A 21078-nucleotide genomic window follows, 5' to 3' on the forward strand; every position below is an offset into this window, starting at 1 on the left:
TGTGTCTGAGGTGGGGGGGCTGCTTCCCTCACCTGTGCCTGAGGGGGGGGGGGTCTGCTCCCTGCACCTATGCCTGGGGGGGTCTGCTTCCCGCACTTGTGTCTGGGAGGGGCTGCTTCCCTCACCTGTGTCTGAGGTGGGGGGGCTGCTTCCCTCACCTGTGCCTGAGGGGGGGGGGGTCTGCTCCCTGCACCTATGCCTGGGGGGGTCTGCTTCCCGCACTTGTGTCTGGGAGGGGCTGCTTCCCTCACCTGTGTCTGAGGGGGGCTGCTTCCCGCACCTGTGTCTGGGGGGGGGTCTGCTCCCTGCACCTATGCCTGGCTAAGCTCTCCCAATCTCAGGTCAGCCCACCACAGGTGGCTTCAGGGTCAGGGCAGGCTGTTCCCCTGGCACCAGCAGGGGACTCTTGCTGCCTGGAGACCCATTTCGTTCTGGCACCCTTCAGGACCAGCCCAAGGACCCGCCTGTAACTGGGCCAAGTTCTTCATCTATCAGAGTAGTTTTGTGGAAGCCAAAGCAGTCCTCGAGGCATCTGGGCTCAGGGGCAACCAACCTGGGGTCACTCCCCTGGACTGAGATCCAATGCTCTGCCTGCACGAGCTCCATAAGCTTCCCAAAGGGTCCATGACACCAAAAGACCCAGGATCCCTGGGCTGGCCCGTCCTTCCTTTCAGCTGTGGGCTGGCCCATTCACCCCTCCGAACTCTGGTTCTGATCCTGAGAGTGCCGGTCATCACTGGCACCCCTTGGGCCTTTCCTCAGAATAAGGGTTTTCCCGGGGGGCTTTCCCCATCTCTCTGGGGGTCCTCCCTGGCCAGACTGCTGGGATGTTTGGCTGGGTCAGTGGGAAGCTCCCTCCTGGAAAGCTCATGGAAGGGAGAGGAGCTGGTTCTGCTTGGCCCCAGAAAGCAGAACCAGGAGACAGATTTGGGCCCCCCCTTGCTGACCTCTGTTCGGGTTCTGGGCTGGGTCCCTTCTCCCCCAAGATCCCATGGTTCAGGCTGGTCAGTCCAAGGAAGCTGATCCTCCCTCTGCCCATGGATTAGACTAGCTTCCCCGGGCCTGGAGACCCCAGCCTGGGCCCACACTGGGGGTGCTGGTCCCTCAAAAGCTGCCAAGTCACCGAGTCACTGAGTCAGTGCTGGGAGAGAAGGCCTGAGGACTAGGAGACCCCTGAAGTGTGGGGGATGCTCCCCAAAGCACACTGCCTTGTGATGGCAACATCCGGGCACTCTCCCTTTGCTAATTCCTGCCCGCCTCATCCTTCTCAGCTCCTGTCTCTGACCCTGTGGCGAGCCCGGAACTGCGCTTTGTTTTTGGGCCGGCCCGACATGTGTTTCCTTTGCCCCAGTATCTCTAGCCTTCACCACCATGTTCCCAGCACATGGGGCTCTTGCTGGTCAGCTGATGGGCACAGGGCTAATCTGGGCTCCTGGGTCATGCTCTGCTTGGCCCTTCAGGGCAGGGCATCCCTCTCAGCTCGGGTTCTGGGACATTCGGGGCATGTGGGCAGTTTTACTGCAGGCGCCGCTCAGAGATGGCAGGGGGGGGGCAGCGGGTATGAACATCCCCATGGCTCAATGTGCTGGGCAGCTTTGGGAACGGCTGTGCCGGGCAGCTTTGGGAACGGCTCTGGCCTGGTCTATCCCTTCTCACAGTCTGGGGCCCATGGCAGCCAACGAGCCTGAAGGCCCCAAGGTCTGTTCAGAAGGCGCCCCCCCCCCCATCTCATGGCTGCTGCCTCTGGTTACTGGGGACAAAACTCTGGGGGTGCTGGGAGTCTGGGGGGGATTGAGGGCCGGCCTCGCTCCTGGGGGACAGATAAGGTTCAGATGTTTCATGGGGCTTGCTCCCCTGGGTCACACTGTGGCTCCTGCCCGGCCCTCCTGAACTTGTGGGGGTCAGAGAGGGGAATTCTGGGAATGCCGTCCCCTTAGAAGCCAGAAGTGGGACGCCTGAAAAAGTCCCAGCAAACACTGGGGGTGGGGAGGGGGGGATCCCTGTTGTCTGGGCTGCCAACCCCGGCCGAGGGTTGTAGGACGGGCCGAGTGTGCGAGTGTGTGTCTGTGAAGGCCCAAAAGGTACGACCCGGAACCCCAAACCTGGACTTCTCAGAGTGAGTGGGACTGCTGCCTGTCACCCCCCTTCTGGTTAGGCCCTGGGGGGCAGGGTCTCTGGGACTCCACAGGAAGGCGGCCTCAGTTGGGGATGAAGGAGAGCTAACTGGGTCATGGCTACGCCGGGGGTCATGGGGCTGGCGCGCCCTGCCTGGGGTCACCAGGGGGGCGTCACTTCTCCTCACCGGGCAGCCGCTACGGTCCTTGCTGAGAGTCCGAGCCTCAGTCGTGCTTTCTGGGGCAACATCCAACTCGAGGTGCCAGTGGGATGGAGGGGATGTGTCGGTTCAGGTCAGAGGCGGCCATTCTCTCCCACACTGAGGAGATGCGGCTGCTGGACTCCTTCCAGAGCCCCGGCCCGGGGTCTCTCTCCTGCACAGGCTTGTGTTTAAGAGGCCCCTTCAACATGATTCTCATTTTCTCAGAAGACTCTGGATCCGCTCTAACCTTAGCAGGAGGCCGGGAGAAGAGGGATGTTTTACGTGGGGGAAGAGGGGGGCAATGGTGGGGTGGGGTGGGAGACGAACCCTCAAACCTGGGTCAGCCTTCTGCTGAGAAACCAAAGAACTGAGAATAAAGGGAGGGGGCGTTCCGGAAGTCCGGGCCTTTCAGGCTCTCAGAAGAAGGTCCCTCCACAAATCCAGTGTGGGCGCGCGAGTGACGAGCTGGCAGACGTACACGGAGGGGGCTCCTCCAGGGAGAACTCGCCGTCTCTGACCAGACGACACAAACCAGTTCTAGGCCGGGGCTTCCTCCTTCGGACGGGCGGTGGATTGAGCAGACACGGCCGTGGAGCGTGGAGCCCCCGGAGGGGGAGCCGTCCCCGCTCGGGCCGTTTCTCGGGCAGGAAATAAATTTTATTATAGGAAAGCAGCGAATGTGTCTCACAGTAATGTCTGAAGGATCTTCCCGAGGACGTCTCGACGCGTGTTCTTGGATGCACAAGCACAGGCTTCACCTTGCTTCGGAAACAGCTTAAGCGAGCGGACAGGAGACTGGGAGGGGAATGGGGACTGTCCAGGCAGGTCCGGGGGAGGGGAGGGGGGATTAGGAGCGGTAGTCCTTTTTGCTGTAGGGTTTATTGCCCAAAATACTATCGATCTCGTGGATGATGGAGGATGACAATTTGGGAAGGACCTGCAGAGATAGACAGACAGACAGCCCGTCATGGGTCATGGCTATCATTGGGATCTACATGTGATTGATGGGTAGCGATGGAAGCACTGGGGAACGGTGGGAGGCAGGGGGAGGGATCCAAAGGGGTGTTTCTTTGGCCAGTGTTTGAACCCCCAGAAATATGATCCCCCTCGCTGCTGTCACCCTTCAGTGTGGACCCATGAGAGGCTGGGAAATGGGGAAGGATTGGGAAGGGACGAAATGGCCTTGAATTTTGGCCCAAGTTTGGTGCAGGACATGGTCTAAGAGCCCCTCAAGCTAATCTTTCCTGTACTGGGCTGCTGGGTGGTGACCCCGGCCCTTGGGGCTACTGGGACCCAAGGGGAGGTTCGGCTTTTAGCTTCCTGTAACCCTGCAGCCCAGCCCGAGCCCCTGGGAAACCGGCCCTAGGCGGGGGAGGGAGAGTCCAAGAGGACCTCAAGGGGAAGGTGAGGAAGGGTGGCCCGCAGACCCTCCCCCCACCGGCCAAGCAGGGGGGCTCACCTGGATGGCACCGATATTCTCCATTAGCTGGTCTGCGTTGGAGGCCCCGAGCAGCACCGAGCTGACGCCCTCATTCCTCAGACACCAGGCTGGGGACACCCCACAAGCAGTTGTCAGGAGCCTGTTAGGGGCCCCCCAAAGGGCCACAAAACAGGCCCTGCCCCCCCAGGGAGCTTACACTTTGCTAGGAGGGACATGCTCCATAGCTGCCCTTGAGCCGGCCCGCCTCACTGTGGCCAGCAGCTTTTGGGTCCCCTTGCTGTGCCCCCGACCCAGGGGTCAAAGCCGCTCCGCCAGGGCCCATTCACTGGCACCAGAGGACCCTGCTCTGGCCATGTCATTACTTCCTGTTTCCTGCCATCAGCAATGTCAACTCCCAGAGGGCAGAGAATGTGTTTTTATATTTTCCCCCAACCTTTAGCCCAGAATAAGTGCAAAATTTGTTGCTCTTTATTTCTTCCTTCCCTCATTTCTTCTTTCCTCCTTCCCTTCCTTCCTCCCTTCTGCCTTTCTTCCTCCTTTCCTTCCTTTTTCTTTCTCTCTTTTGTTGACACCGGGGCCCTGGGTGGTGCAGTACACAGAACACTATGCCTAGAGTTAGGGGGACCTGAATTCAAACACACCTCTGGCCCTTACTAGCTGGGAGAGCCTCTGCCTCAGTTTCTTTATCTGTGGAATGGGGATCCCTGTTGCGCCTCCCTCCTGGGGCTGCGGTGGGGCTCATCTGCCCCCTTTTTGGCACAGAGGAGCTACTTAGTAAAAGCTTACTCCCTTTCCCTCCTTCTGAGCAGCTGTGAGACAGACCCACAGTAAGAACACAGCAGCTTCTGACCTGGGGAAGGAGGGCACTGGGAAAGGCCTCCCCAAGGAGGCGCCCACTGGGCCCAAGTCTTGAAGGGAGAGGAACCTTGAGAACTTTCTATGCAAAGGTGTGGAGGTGGGAGGTTGGACTGCTTTTCGGGCAGGGGCATTGGGTCAGGACCGCCGGAGTGGAGAGCCAGGAGACTGGCAGCAGCCTCTGCCCAGAAGCCCCGGCTGCTAGAGCCTCCCTCTGGAGCTGAGACCCCTCTTGGGGGCTCTCTCCTCCAGGACAGGGCCCAATCTCAGCCCCTTATTTTACAGGTGAGGAAACTGAGCGTGACACGGCCAGGACATATCTGAGGCGGGATTCGCCGGCGCCTCCCTCCCCCTCACCGGCCCCGGCCCGTCCCTCCTCACCGATGGCCAGCTGGGGGAGGGTGCAGCCCAGCCTCTCGGCGATGGCCTGGAGCTCCTTCAGCTTGGCCTGCTGCCTCCGGCCCTCCTCGCTCAGGATCTTGTCCTTCAGCCACTGGTACCCCTAGGACGGAGGCAGGAGGGAAGGGAGGACAGCGGTGAGGCTCCCAAGAGAGGCCGCGGCCTCCAGCTCCAGACGGGTTCTCCTTGCCTCTCCTGGTCCCAGTCTCCTCCAGCCTCTTCCAGTGTCCCTGTGGCTGAGCCCAGATGGGGCGCCCCGCCCCCTGCTCTGGGCACCTGCAGCACCCCGCCCAGTCTCCTTACATTTGGAAGGCCCTAGAGGCACGGACCCCTGCAGCCCAGCAGGGTCTCCCCCAGCAGCCTCTGGTACCGAGCTCCCTGAGCTTTAAGGAATCCAAGGCTCAAGGGGAAGGACAGGGGCATGTGTGTGTGTGTGTGTGGGGGGGGGAGCCAGGTAATGACCCCTGGAGGCGCTTCCGGTCTGCGCCCCTCCCTACCCCTCCAGGGCTCCCATTAGATGAATGCACAAATCTCTAATCCGCTGCTCATTGGGAAGGGAGAAGCGAACCCCAGGAGATGGATGGGAGGGAGAGGGAAGGCGGGGTCGGGGGAGCTGGGGGAGGGAGGGGCGGTGCCCAGAGGGGGCAGGAGGGGGGCGGGAGGACCCTGCGGTGGGGGGGAGGGGCTGAGAGACTAGAACTCCTGGCCGAGCCCCGCTGGGGAGGCCTTTCAACAGGAGCGGGAGCATATTGTTGGGGCAATAGGGAGCCAGCGAAGGCTGCTGGCTCCAAGAGGCAAAGCCTTGGGGTTAGCGCTTCTGCTTTGCTAACGCCAGGTCAGCCCGGGAGGGGGCCCGGCTCAGTCACACAGCTGCTCAGCGTCTAAGGCAGAATCTGACTCGGGCCTAGACAGAGAGGCCGGACCTGCAGTGGCTGCAAATCACCGGAGGGTCCAAGAGATGCTGCCCAGGAAGCCCTGCGAGTCCTGGGGTGCGGGTCACAGGTCAGGGCCCCCCTCTCCAAACCTGAGACAGTGCTGCCCGGAGGCCCCCGGGCTCCTTCCCTCCCACTATGGGAAGCACAGACCTGACCCAGGAAAGCTCCCGGGTGGGGGTGGGGTGGGCGACAAGGCCCCGTGGCCTCTGCCACAAGGCTGGAACTGGGGGGGTGGGGGTGGGAAGGCAGTGGTCTGGCAGCTCCCTCCCCGCACCTTGGCGCCTACTCCTCTGACTGCTGAATTCCCAGCATCCGCCTTCAGATCCCCCTGCCTCAGCATCCCGGCAGCCCCTGTAAGGGGTGGGGGGCTCGGTGATACAAAATAGGGACGGGCTCCAGCTTCTCTACTGCCTGGGAGGGGTCATGGCCGGGCCCTTGGGAAGGCCCACAAGCCTCGTGCCGGGCCGCGGAGGGAAGGGAAGCCAGGGTCCTGCCCAGAGCTCCTGGCGCCTCAGGATGGACTTTACCTTCAGCGAGGCTCTGGAGTAGGGCGGGATCCCGCTGTCGTATTTTCCAGAAACAATTCCACATGCTAGAGGGGACCAGGTCATTGCACCCACGCCTGGGACAAAGGGAAAAAACAGGTAGTTTATCTAACAATCTAGCTTTTTCTTTCTTAATTTCTCTTTCTTTCCTTCTCTTTCTATCCATCCATCCATCTTTTTTCTGTCATTCTACCTTTATCTCTTTTTTCTTTCTTTTTTTTTCTATCATCTGTATTTCTACCTTATCTTTTTTCTTTCTTTCTAGCTATCCATCCATTCATCTTTTTTCTTTCATCTGTCTTTCTACTTTATCTATTCATCTCATCTCTCTCTTCCTTTCTCTCTCTCTCTGCCTTTGTCTCATCCCCCCATCCCCTCCTATCCATCCATCTGGCCTTGGGTGACCTCTGAGGTTCCCTAGATTTCCCAGCTGGGCTCTCCGGCTAATGTCATTCCCTCTAAGGTTACCCAGGCCCCGGGGACGTGCCGAGGCTGGACGCAGAAGATCTGGGAAGGACAGGACCTACCTATCTTGTGGAACAACTCCGGAAGCTGCACCTCCACCTTCTCCCTCTGGAACATGTGATATTCAGCTTGTTCACAAATGGGTGGGATCAGGTTAAACTGCCGAGCCACTGAATAGGCTTCCTGCCAAGGAGACCACACACACACACACACACACACACACACACACACACACACACCCCTTTTACAAAGCAGCAGGGATGATACAGGTCAGATACAATATGTCAATAATCCCATATCCAGATTCAACTCATGAAGTGTAAAGTGACAAGTACGTCAGAGCTCACTCAGTGGAGCCCCATTTTCCAGACAAGGACACCTGATTGTGAGAGGGAATGAGGAGGGACCCAGATGCATCGACTAAATCCACTGATTCTTTCTGCTGGACCATGGCCTCCAATGACTGAACCCCAGGGGATCTGCTCTCTACCTTGAGGGCTGCTTGGCTGGGAGTCCAGGGAAAGAAGGTAAGGCAGTGAGATACGAAACCCCAGGCGTATTTATTTCAGAATAAAGAAAGGGATACTTCTCTGAGTGGACCCTCAAGTGGAGCACTCTGCTCTGTCCTGGCTGCCATATCTGAGGAAGGACATGGACAAACGGGGGCTATCTAGAGAAGGATGACCCCAAAGGGGAGAGGATACCACTGGAATATATGCTCAGGACCTGGGACATTTATCCAGGGGATGAGACTTAAGAGGACACTGCCACTTCCTTCAACTATCTGAACGCTGCCCACATGGAGGCTTGGCTTGGTCTCTGGGGGCAGCTACAGGAACAATGCTGCAAGTTCCAGGGAGGGCTGTCTGGGGTTGATTAAAGATAAAAACCCCACAGTAAGGGTCAGAAGCAGGACCGCACCTGGGCTCTTTTCAGCTCTATTGCCACTATTCTGTATTTTGTTGTTTAGTCATTTTTCTATCATATTGGACTCTTTGTGAACCCATTTGGGATTCTCTTGGCAGAGAATGGTCTGCCGTTTCCTTCCCTAGCCCATGCTGAGGAAACTGAGACAAAAAGTGTTAGGTGACCTACTCAGGGTCATCTGGTGAGGAACCAGACAGCACCATGATACATATTCAGGGAAACTCTATCAGGGGTTCTCAAACTGAGGCCCACGGGCCAGATGCAGCCACTGAGGACATTTATGCAGCCCACCGGGTGATGGCAAATGGGCTGAGGGGCGGAGACAGATGTGAGTTTTTGTTTTTACTATAGTCCGGCCCTCCCACAGTCTGAGGGACAGGGAACTGGCCCCCTATTTAAAAAGTTTGAGGACCGCTGCTCTATATTCTGCCTGGCTCATCTCTAGCCAGAGTGCAGTATAGAACAACCCCCTCCCCCCCAACTCTTTTCAGAATAAAGAAATACTGATACAGGATCACCTCCAGAGTCTGGTATAGAATAAACCTCAAAAACCTCTCTAATACTGGTTGGGGCTTTTGGACAGATTGGGCTTAATCTCACAAATGGGAATCCCATTTGGCTTTTTTAGGGAATAGAGATTATGCATGGAGCTGGTAGAGAGGCTAGAGGAGGCTCCCTTCACTGAATGTTGAGAAGAGTATTTAGGAGAAGGGCACAGCAAAGCCACAGGATGGAGCTGACAAACAGGAGGCTTCTTGGCTATGGAGAGAGACAGATGATTCCCCTCTTCCAGCCTTCTCCCCTGCCACCATATTAAGGAGAATCTAATGCGCCCTGCTGTTTCATCCCACCAGCCCTCAGAATAATTAAGAGGTAAACACCGGAACCGGGCTCCCGAGAACTCTTGCCTCTTTAAATCACCATCAATAGCATAATCTCTTGCTCCAAAACACAGGGCAGGAGGGAGGGACAGGACGGCTGAGTGGGCCCTAGCAACATGGCCTTGGGGTCAGCTGGTTATTATTTCTGAAGCTTTTCTCAGTTTTCTCCCTTTTAAAAGGGGGATGATAATACCTGGCGAATTCACAGGGGCATAATGCACCATGGGAGAATTGGAGAGCTGGAGGGGACCTTAACAGCCACCTGGCCAAACCCAAACCCCAAAAGAATTCCCGCTATATTTATGTGTATATTTATCCTATGCATGATATATACATGTACATTGTATAAATGTATGTTTATTTATGTGTATATGTATCCTATGCATGATATATACATTACATATACATTGTATAAATGTATGTTTATTTATGTGTATGATATATGTATCCTATGCATGATGTATACATTACATATACATTGTATAAATGTATGTTTATTTATGTGTATATGTATCCTATGCATGATATATACATTACATATACATTGTATAAATGTATGTTTATTTATGTGCATAATATATGTATCCTATGCATGATGTATACATTACATATACATTGTATAAATGTATGTTTATTTATATATATGATAACTATGCCGAAGGGAATTCCCTCACTTGGTAGTTCCCTCTATCAGAGAAACCACAACCCCCCCCCTCCCTGACCCACAGTTTCACAGATGGCTTGGGCCCTTTGGTCAGCCTTGACCGGTGGGCTGGCCCATTGCCTCCTCAAAGGTCATTCAAGGTCGAGGGCCCCACACTACCATTATCTCCATGGAGCTCCAGCGGGATGTGCCCCAGTACATGGCCATTCCTTGGTTGATGACGTGCGTCATGGCTCGGACAGTCTCTGTCATAAAGGAAAGGGAAAGCGAGTAGGAAGACGTTATGATGGTCTGCTGTCTGCGGAGGATCTGGCAAATTAAAGGGCAGGACACCAAGGGAAAAGGGAGAGAGTCTACTGCAAAGACATCTTGCAAGCAGTGTATTTCTAGGCTTCAAACTTGGTCACAAGAGGGATTTTCAGGGGAAAGGAATTAAAAACAAACAAACACAATGAAACAACCAATAAACCCAAAAGGTTGCTCTTGAAACAATTACCCCAAATATTTAATTACAAATCTCTCTCTCCAAAAGAAACACACAAAAAAACCAAAAAAAAAAAAAAAAAGGATTTTGAATGTAGTAGATTAGGCTGAAATGAGGGGCTGATGAGACCAGGAAGATGTGATTTAAGATTCCAAGTAGATTGTTTTCTATTCTGGGGAAGAATAGAGATGTATAATCAATTCATTCAGGTTGGATTAGATCAGCCTAATGAGGTTACAATTAAAAAGGTGAGATACAGGAAAAAGTGCTTGATTTTACCCATTTTCCTCCCTTTGATTCAGGTCCTACTAACTAAATTCTGAAAAGCAAAATGGAATGAGCCAAATTAAGGTATTCACATGGTCAAAGGGAGGGCTGAAGGATTAAGTATTATCTGATATTTTTTGTTTGGGGAGGTCATGGGGAGGGACAACTGCATTTTCCCAGTTATGCTCAAGTCATTTTGGGGATGCAATCAGCCTCCCAAACAGAGGCCTGGGAAAAGAATCCTGTAGGAGTCATCTTGGTTAACCAAGGGCTATTCCATTTAGTCAGGTAAAAATGGCATTTTGAGGGCGGGAGCTGGAAGATTGTTGATCTTTATCTTCCTATTTCTTATTTCTTTTAAGGAAACTTCCATCACAGAATGGCAGAATCTCTGGAGAGAAGTGGGAACTTTTGAACTCAAGTCTTCAGGGAGGAGGATGGCTCAGATCTAGACAGTCAGGGAGATAATCTGCACGGTAGCTACACTTTCTTTCTAGGCTTGAGTCAGCCACTGGAGATTCTGGTGACACAAAGGAGAAATATTTGTCAGTCTCTAATTGCCCTTCAAAGGAACAAACCAAAGGTGGGAGAGGGGAGCAGAAAAACGAAAAGAAAACAAAAACAAAATCGACAGGATGGGATCGTCCTGTTGTCTAGGTTTTAGAGGAGCGAACACCTGTTGATTGGTGGGCCCATGGGATGTGCTGCGACATTTAAAACAGGACAACTCGGCCTCTGATTGCTATAATGCCACCTAATCTTGGTATGGGCTTCCTGATGTGTTGGGGCATCCCACCGGATTATCTCAAGGTCTCTAGGAGACTTCTAGGATGCTGGGCAGGGAAGATGGCCCTAAGGATACAGTGCTTGCAAGGCAGATTGCAATGTAAAGTGGAAATGAAAGTTTGAGAACAAGTGTTTCTAAAAACAAGTTAGCATTTTACCACCTCAGAATTCTAACCACTTCCATGGATTAACTCCTTTTATGTTGTCATGGGGGTGGGGAAGGTGAGGTCACTGAAAAGGAGATGTTAGATTTGCCCCCAAATCTGAATTATGCCCTGCATTGGGCAGATATTCCCAACATCACCATGGCCTGGATTTCTCTTAGAACCGAACTATCGGTTCTTGCATTTTGGGATGTCTGACTAACTCCTCCCCAAGAGCCCTTCCTGCTCTATACTCTGAGTCCAGACTCGACCTGGACAATCTTTCTCCACAAGGTGTCTTCAGGCTGGCACAGATGCCGTGCCCTGAGGAAGGCTTTGTCACAGAGACCTTGGTAGTCGCTACTACCGTTCCTCTTGGACCATTGGCTGATTCCTAATCTGGCTGATATCCATCTACAAGACGGAATAGGCCTGGAAGACCCATCGCTGGTGCTTTTGGGCTTAGTTCTCCCTTTGCTAGAAACGCCCAAGTCTTGGGATGAATGGAGCCATTGCACAGGGCTCTGGAGAGATTACTTGTAAACCCCTGCCCCTGCTGCAGAGCTTGTTCTAATCTTTCTATTATGGACTTTTACTAACATGCCGTGTTCCCCGTAGCATCAAATTTAAATGTCCCGGAATTAATCAGAGGGAGAGTGAGTTTAAGATCCAGCCTCTGACACCAGCTGGGTGACCACGGCAATCACTGCTAGACAGTAAGTGCTTAATAAAGGCCTATCATTGACTGACTTCCCTTCTCTAGCCTTCTGTTTCCCCATCTGCAAAGTGGGCGGGAAAAAATAATGATAACAATGATAGCTGTAGCACTTAGGTCATAGGATTATTAAGAAGACCAGATCGAATACCCTGAAAATGCCAAATATCAGTGATTATTATTGTGGCTACTATTATTTATTATTTTGCTATTGTTGTGTACTAGTGAGACAGACCTCAGCTTTCCCATTTGTGGCAGAACATGGATTCTCCAATGGTCACTTTGTTTTGAAGATGAAAGGCTGAGGTGGGGGTGCCCCTGGCTCACTGTCCAAACCCATGGCCTTGGGTCCTCTTCTATCTAAAGCTTGCCGTGTTAAATTTTTAGAAACACTCTCAGGAACACCTGCTCAGGCAGTCAGCCATACCATCACCATGCAGAACCAGGTCCTGTGTTTCTTTTCAGCCAAGGCGCTAACTATACATGCCTTCAAGAAGATAGCCAGAGGGGACGGGAAAACCCAAACTGGACGCATGCCCATCCGTACTCCCGGCGCCCAGACACAAGCACTCCCAGCCACACTCATATTCACACGCCTCCTTCACAACCTCTCGTACACAGGCTCCCACAGTTCTTGCCCTTCCCAAATTAAAAATGATAATAACAAGTCTAGTCCACAGAGGGGTCTCTGGCACAATGCACTGAAATGTCCCTTCCATGCAATGACAGGGTGAGGAGTTATATCAGGGTGCAGGCTTGTGGGAAAGCGTGATTCCTGTAGGAATAAAGCTGACAGTTGGTAATATTTTGTGCAAGATTGCTAACTTCTGAACAAGAAGACAATGTTACTCTATCACGAGCACAGAGGGAGAGAGAGGGAGAGAAAGATTGAGAGACAGAGAGAGGGAGGAGAGAAAAAGGAAGAAGAGCAGAGAGACAGAAACACTCACAGACACAGAGAGAGATAGAGATGGAGAGATAGACAATGACAGAGAGAGGGAGGAGAGAAAAAGGGAGGGAGGAAGGAGAGCAGAGACAGAGACACCCAGAGAGACAGAGACATACACAGAGATAGAGATAAAGAAACACAGAGACAGACACAGAGATAGTTAGAAAGAGGGAGGGAGAGAAAAAGGAAGGAGAGCAGAGAGACAGAAACACTCACAGACACACAGAGAGATAGAGATGGAGAGAGATAGACAATGACAGAGAGAGGGAGGAGAGAAAAAGGGAGGGAGGAAAGCAGAGACAGACACACAGAGAGACAGAGACATACACAGAGATAGAGATAGAGAAACACAGAGACAGAAAGAGGGAGGGAGAGAAAAAGGAAGGAGAGCAGAGACACAAACACAGAGAGCCAGACATACAGAGAGACACACAGAGAGATAGAGATAGAGACAGAGAAAGGGAAGAGAGAAAAAGGGAGGGAGGAAGGAGAGCAGAGACAGAGACACCCAGAGAGACAGAGACATACACAGAGATAGAGATAGAAAGAGAACACAGAGACAGTTAGAAAGAGGGAGGGAGAGAAAAAGGAAGGAGAGCAGAGACACAAACACAGAGAAGCCAGACACACAAAGAGAGACACACAGAGAGATAGAGATAGAGACAGAGAAAGGGAAGAGAGAAAAAGGGAGGGAGGAAGGAGAGCAGAGAGATAGAGACACAGAGATGGAGAGATAGAAACAGAGAGAAGAGAAAAAGGAAGGGAGGAGAGCAGAGAGAGACAGAGACACACAGATACAGAGAGACAGCATGACAGAGATTGAGAAATAGAGACAGAGATAGAGAGAGACAACAGAGACAGAGAGCCCGCACGCACATCCCTGGCTAGAGCTGGGCAAAAGTCCCTCTGGCTTCTCCACGTGCCCGCCGGCACTGCTCGTGTGTCCCCAGGCTATGCTTTTGGAGGCGCCCTGGGGCCCCGCCATCAGCAGCCCCAGAAACAAGGGGGGCACAAGGGTCCAGCCCTTCGCTAGGAGCCCCGCTCTCTTGGGGCGGGCCGGGTGCGGCCCTTCCAGGGGCGACCCCTGCCGTTCGGCCTGAGGCTCGGCCCCACGGAGCCCCGTTCCGGGGCCGGGCCGCCTTTCAGCTCGGGGAGGGAGCGGGGCTGAGCCGGGGGCGCGCCCGCGGCCCCTAATCACCCCTGGCTTCTCCCGCGCTTTGCCCAACTCTAGCCCTCCCGGTGTGGGAGGGGGAGGCCTGCGGCCGCGGAGGGAGCCCGGCTAAGGCGGCCAGGGGGAGGGCCAGTCAGCAGGCAGCCCAGCAGCTGGAGATCATTTGCTCGGGGCGGGGGGCAACCAAACAACCAGCAAGCCCACGGGGGTCGGCCGTAGGGGGGCTGGCAGCGGCCGGCGGGCCGTGGGCACGAGTGCAGACTTACCAGCTTCCGCCTGGCCTCTGATAGAGACACTGGTCTTGCAAATGTCAGGCTCTGGGGAAAGCCCTGGGGGCCGCTGACCTGTTCATGCCCCATCGCCCCCCCCCCCCCAACTAACTCGTTCTTTCAGCCAGTACTCCCTGAGTGCAGCAGAGACGGGAGGGGCTCCACTGCTGCCCCCCCCCGCCCCGCCCCCACAGGGAGGAGGCCCCGGGCAGAACGTCACCTGAAGAACTCTCAAGCACGCAGGATGGGGGCAGGGCGGGGGCACGCATGCAGAAAGGGGGAGTGGAGGAGGGAGAAGCAATGAAGTGACCACATGGAGGGGGGGAGGGGAGGGGGACTAGGAACTAAGAGGCTAGCTGGATTTTTTTCCTTTTACTTGCAAGATGTTTTCAGAGGGAAGTTTTTTTTTTTTTTCTTTATGCATTTTATGGAGAAGTTTGTCATGGGGGGGTAAGGGAGCAGTGTAAATAAAAATACAGAATCTGTCTCATAAAATGCCACTTGGACACAGAAGTCAATAGTCGGACTGCGGGTACTATGTACCTTCTATGATGAATGTTCTTGACTTGGAAGAACTAAATGGGTCCCCTGGTGATAAAAGAAAGATTTAAAGAGACCAGAGTTTATAACTGCTGGGATATTGTAAGGCACGCTATGACAAGGGGGCAGCAGGCGGGGGGAGGGAGGATAAATCACCTTTCAAAGACCACTTGTTTTAAGGAAAATAGAGAGATATAAATAAATGGATGGGGGATGGCTGGGAATCGCATCTCAAAGGCCTGATTTTCTATGTCCTGAAGCAGTGAGGCAAGGGAAGAGGAGGGGGGGGGCGATGGGTGGGCTCAGAGAACCAGAGACTGAAAAAAAAAAAAACAACCCACAATGCCCTTCGGGCCCTGACGCTGCTCCCCAGACAGGAGAGAGGAGGCCCGACTCAAGCCCCCCAAAGCCAAGGACATTTAGACACCCAACACAACACAAACAGGACAGATTAGGGTTAGTGGGGGCCCGGCTTCGCTAACCACATGTTAACTTGGGAGGGGGTCGACATTCCATGCAATCGAGAAACACAGAAGGTGAGCACGGAGAGGCGGGACGGGAGCCGCTTCTCCTTCCAGCGAGGACGCCTCGGCACAGGGGCTCCACCAGGGTGCCGGCGCAGAGACTCCCGGGAAGGGTCTCGCCTGCTCCCCTGCTTGGGCATCTTGCCGCTCCCAGGCCTGGAAGTTCTGCCTTCCTGGCCAGACCACGGACTGGAAGGCTACAAAGCCTCTCTGTGGCTTGCTGGTTGACTCCCCACAGATCCTGCCCCGGGTGGTCTCAGGCCCTTCTGGCCCCGGGGGCTGTGGGATCGGCTACCTCCCTTCCACACCCTCCGTCTCTCAGCCAGTCCAACCTGGCCTTGGGGGTGGGGGGAGATGGCGGCTGGTGTCTCATCCGCAGGACCTACCTTCCATGGGAGTGTTAGGGTCGGGTCTGTTGGCAAATACCACGTCCACATACTCTAACTGCAGCCGCTCCAAAGAGGCCTTCAGACCTAGAGAAGACACGAGCCATCAACAACCTGCCATGGAGGGGCCCAGACCCCGGGAGGGGACAGGCTCAGTCTGGCCGACAGGAAGGGCAGAAGAGGCTAATTCTGCCCTTGGACTTAGCAGGGAAAAAGTGGTCCACCTTTGGAGATCTGGGGATCAACAAGCAGAAGCGGTCTGAGAGAGCTGTGGGTGGACAGTTATACCTGTGAGCGTGATTAGAAATGCCTGTGTGTGCATGTGTGTCTAAAGAGAACCACATGTGTGTAAAGAGAATATGTGGCCTATCTATGTGCAGAAAATATATATAGTGTGTACATATGTACTGCCCATGTGTGTAAGAGAATATGTGGCTATATGTGTGCAGATAATACATATAGTGTGTACATATGTACTGCCCATACGTGTAAAGAGAATGTAGAGTGTATATATGTGCAGATAATATATATAGGGTGTATATATGTAGGTGGATAATATAATATGTATGTATATGTATATATTTTATAGAGTATGTATGTGTAAAGCTAACATAGATGGTGTGTATATATGCACATATAATATAGTGTATACATACAGGTGTGCCTATAATATATAGTGTATATATGTATGTATAAAGATTATATATATACTGTGTATACATGTACATAAATATAATGTGCATGTATATGTATGCACATGTGTATGTATGTATAATATATAGTATAGATATGTATGTGTAAAATCATATGTGTATATATGTATGTATAAAGATTATATATATATATACTGTGTATACATGTACATAAATATAATGTGCATGTATATGTATGCACATGTGTATGTATGTATAATATATAGTATATATATGTATGTGTAAAGATTATATGTGTATATATATATATGTATATATGTGCACGTGTAAAGATAATCTATATATTGAAAAGGATAAGTGGAAAAATACAACGAACCAAAAGGGGATGGGCAGATTTGAGAGGTAGTGAGTTCCCCATTATTGGAGGTCTTCAAGACAAATTGGGGTTTGTCGAGGATATACATTTATGGACATGGACTTCGAGGCTAGATGCCCTCGGAGGTCCTCTCTAAGCCTGTTTTGGGAGACACAATAGCAGGTTCCATCAGGGACCAACAGGGATGCCCAGGCTGGTAACAGGGATGGACGTCAGGCTAGAGGAAGAGTCTATGTGTGTGTGTGTTGGGGGGGGAGCGAGCGGGGAGAACATGGATAAACCGTGTGGAGGGCTCTCAGGTGAAGGAGTGTCCATGGGGAGCAATGAGACTCCAGGGAAGGAGACACTCCATCCATTAGTGGCTGTGAGTCTCTGTGGGGTTCAGGCTCTCTGCTCCCTGGGGGTCTTCAAGCAGAGCCCTTTTTGGGAGGGAGGACTCTGGGTCAGGCACAGGGATCAAGTCCTTCTGCCTGAGCTCCTGGGATGCTCCATGTTAGGGAAGAGGGGTGAGATAACCCTGGTAAGAGCGCTTGGTGACCAGCAAGCCTTTTGGCAAACGTGAGCTACCACTCCCGCTCTTGGAGTCTTTGATACCCAGGATGGGGTGGCCCTGGGACTCACCTTCTATTATATGCTTTCTGGACAGGCCTCTCTCGGTCTCTGCTCTGAAAAACAGGGCACAGCAGGTATGAACGACAAATCCACTTCTTCTGACCCCCGCCCAGATTGTGCCCCACCCGAGGGCGTAGGCAGGGCCCAGCAGGAGCTCCTCTGCTGGGGTTCTCTAAGGAGCCCACCCTCCATTTGCCCCCAAAACTTCCCGATGCCCTGAACCGGCAGGCTCTCCTTCCTGGAGGTGTGACTGGGGCAGAACTAGAATGACCTTGACTGTGGGCAGAGGGCCTGATTAATGACTATATAGGACTGAACACTGACAATGGGACCAGAACTGGTCCAAACAAACAAACAGAAAGATCATTAAAAGATAAAGTGACCTACTTTCCTCCCCAGAAGATTTTGGTTGTGATGACCAGGCTAGATCGTCTGTAAAACAGAAGAAGAGAGGTTACGCTCCTGCCATAGATGGACGTGACCACCCATGTCACAGAGCCCTGCCACCATCAGTCTAGAAGGGGCTGACTGACGCTTTGGTCAGACAAGGGGCGGCCCATCCATAAATGGTACAACCAACTGTACCCAAGATGCTTTTAAAAACAAATGTGAAGGTTGGCCAAGAAACAAATGCCTTCCTGCCCATCAGGGGACGATCAGGAGCTACACAGACTCAGGCCTTGGAGTTTAATGGCTGCACACAAACAGGGCCAGAGCTGACACCTTTCCAGCTCAGAAGGACCCGTGGGAGACTTGGTTCACTGATTGAGCTTTTGGAGTTACCTCCATGCCACGGGACAGCCCAGGACATTAGCAAAGGGCCAGGGGAATGCCCAAGCCCTGCCCAGCTAAGGCTGGGAGGCTTCTCTCTGGGCTGGTTCAAAGGCCTCAGTTTTCTGGCCACATAAATTCTGAAAAAGCCAAGGGAGGGGTCTTGATCAAGATCGATGGAAGGGTTACATTGACACAAAATCTGGATGACAGCGGTCGCCTTCCTCCTGGGGGTCACGTCCCCACACAAAGACCCCATTTCCCCAAGTAAACACCCAAGATTCTTCCTGCTGCCATGGCCAGCACCGTCACCGTGCTGCTTCTAGAGAGCAGAGGATGACCTAACATTTCCTTCCATATGCATTCACCATTCCATACGTATTACCATAATCATGAGATCTGCTAATAAGTGCAATTTCCTTTAATTATGGAGTAGAGAGGAATTTATTTTAGGATCAATTATAGCAAAGAAACAACCTTGATGGGACCTGAGGAGGGGTGTAAATAATTAGAGCCGTGGCGACGTCTTGAGGAACAACGGCTGAGATTTTAAATGGCACTTGAGAGGGAAGGGAAGGAGACGAGGCTCAGCATCCTAATTGCTTGTGACATTTCTGAAAATAAAGGCATATTAACCACCATGCTCATTTGCCACTTCAGATGAAATTACGTCTAGTGGTTTGGAGGACCCGAGATACTAGCAAACACCCAGCCGGGTCACAGCATGAAAGGAGGGCAGTGGGTCTGGAGAAACTCCGTCTGAAGAGAGATGTGCAGTGGTGGGCAAAGGAGAGATGGAGAGGGACCCTGGCCTGGCTTGGACTGGGTCTGAATCAACTGAGATGGAGACCGGTGAGAGATCAGCTGTGCGAATCTGAGGACTCAATGAAATGCAATTCCAACTCTCAATCAATGGTGCTATGAGGTTAATTCAACGCAATTCCAAATCTAAATCAACAATCTTATGAACTCAATTCCAGCTCTAAGTCAATGATCCTACGAGTTTAATTCGATTCCAACTCTAAATCGATGATCTTATGAATTCAATTCCAGCTCTAAATCAATGATCCTACGAGTTTAATTCGATTCCAACTCTAAATTGATGATTTTATGAATTCAATTCCAGCTCTAAATCAATGATCCTACGAGTTTAATTCAATTCCAACTCTAAATCGATGATCTTATGAATTCAATTCCAGCTCTAAATCAATGATCTTACGAGTTTAATTCGATTCCAACTCTAAATTGATGATCTTATGAATTCAATTCCAGCTCTAACTCAATGATCCTACGAGTTTAATTCGATTCCAACTTATGAATTCAATTCTAGATCTAAATCAATGATCCTACGAGTTTAATTCAATTCCAACTCTAAATCGATGATCTTATGAATTCAATTCCAGCTCTAAATCAATGATCTTACGAGTTTAATTCGATTCCAATTCTAAATTGATGATCTTATGAATTCAATTCCAGCTCTAACTCAATGATCCTACGAGTTTAATTCGATTCCAACTCTAAATTGATGATCTTATGAATTCAATTCCAGCTCTAACTCAATGATCCTACGAGTTTAATTCGATTCCAACTCTAAATCGATGATCTTATGAATTCAATTCCAGCTCTAAATCAATGATCTTACGAGTTTAATTTGATTCCAACTCTAAATTGATGATCTTATGAATTCAATTCCAGCTCTAAATCAATGATCTTACGAGTTTAATTTGATTCCAACTCTAAATTGATGATCTTATGAATTCAATTCCAGCTCTAAATCAATGATCCTACGAGTTTAATTCGATTCCAACTCTAAATCGATGATCTTATGAATTCAATTCCAGCTCTAAATCAATGATCTTACGAGTTTAATTTGATTCCAACTCTAAATTGATGATCTTATGAATTCAATTCCAGCTCTAAATCAATGATCCTATGAGTTTAATTCGATTCCAACTCTAAATCAATGATCTTATGAATTTAATTCCAGCTCTAAATCAATGATCCTACGAGTTTAATTCGATTCCAACTCTAAATTGATGATCTTATGAATTCAATTACAACTCTAAATCTTATGAATTCAATTCCAGCTCTTTATCTGATTTTATGAATGTAATTGAATTCCAGCTCTAAATCTGGGATCTAATGAATTCAATTCAATTTTAGTTATAAGTCTATGACCTTATGAAAATGATTCAGTTCAATTCAACAAGCATTTTTTAAGGTAGCTATGAGGCGCTAGACACCATGCTTGGTAACAGGAGCACAAAGCCAAAAACAAAACATAAAGCCTTCCCCTCAAAGGCATTCAGAAACAAGGTAGGTATAAAGTAATTTTCAGGAGTGGAGGGCAAGGACATTAACAACTTGGGGAGGGGGGCTAATCAGGAAGGGCTTCAGGTGAGAGGAGATCCTTGGACTGTGTGAGCTAGGTGGTGCCACAGTGCAGAGAGCATTGAACCTGGAGTCAGGAAGACACGAGTTCAAATGCAGCCTCAGATGCTTGCTATCTGTGTGACCTCTATGCCTCAGTTTTCTAATCTGTAAAATGGGGGTTATATCAGCATCTGTGTGGTGATGTTGGAAGGATGAAATGAGGTGATGCTTATTTGTAAAGAATTTTATAAACACTAGCTACTTATTATTAATGATGGAAATAGAGTTTTCAAGCAAGGGAGGTAAGGAGGAAGTCAATGAGATGAAACTTATGCAGAGGGACAGAGTAGGAGATGGGTTGTTGTGCAGCCAGGACTGTGTGTGTGTGTGTGTGTGTGTGTGTGTGTGTGTGTGTGTGTGTGTGTGTGTGTGTGTGTACTAGAAAATCTATGTAGAAAGGCCAGAATTAACCTGGGAAATGTTTTGGTGCCAAATACCGGCCCAAAGGCAAAAACAAAGGAGAAAATCTTCGAATCTAGCTTCTGTCTATAAATGGCCAAATGGGAGCTTTCCAACTTATAGATACCCCTTAAGCCCTTAAGGAGGAAATGAAGATATACAGCAAAGTAA

At 51.0% G+C, this 21078-nt stretch overlaps 1 protein-coding gene across 4 annotated transcripts in view; it reads right to left on the reverse strand.

Moving 5' to 3' along the window:
* Positions 1-2952: 2952 nt before the first annotated feature.
* The window catches only part of KCNAB2 (potassium voltage-gated channel subfamily A regulatory beta subunit 2), a 183261-nt gene continuing 165135 nt past the window's right edge, over positions 2953-21078 (reverse strand). For all 4 annotated transcript variants that reach the window (XM_074306443.1, XM_074306440.1, XM_074306442.1 and 1 more), the window contains 9 exons: positions 17692-17736; positions 17314-17357; positions 15664-15750; positions 9589-9674; positions 7020-7140; positions 6475-6569; positions 4995-5115; positions 3777-3865; positions 2953-3254 (listed from right to left, as the gene is read on the reverse strand). In XM_074306443.1, the coding sequence (XP_074162544.1) occupies positions 3165-3254; positions 3777-3865; positions 4995-5115; positions 6475-6569; positions 7020-7140; positions 9589-9674; positions 15664-15750; positions 17314-17357; positions 17692-17736 (778 nt within the window). In that variant the 3' untranslated portion in view covers positions 2953-3164. The remainder of the gene's footprint in view (positions 3255-3776; positions 3866-4994; positions 5116-6474; positions 6570-7019; positions 7141-9588; positions 9675-15663; positions 15751-17313; positions 17358-17691; positions 17737-21078) is intronic.

The sequence above is a fragment of the Sminthopsis crassicaudata genome, chromosome 3 (assembly GCF_048593235.1).
Source record: "Sminthopsis crassicaudata isolate SCR6 chromosome 3, ASM4859323v1, whole genome shotgun sequence".
Classification (NCBI taxonomy): Eukaryota; Metazoa; Chordata; class Mammalia; order Dasyuromorphia; family Dasyuridae; genus Sminthopsis; species Sminthopsis crassicaudata.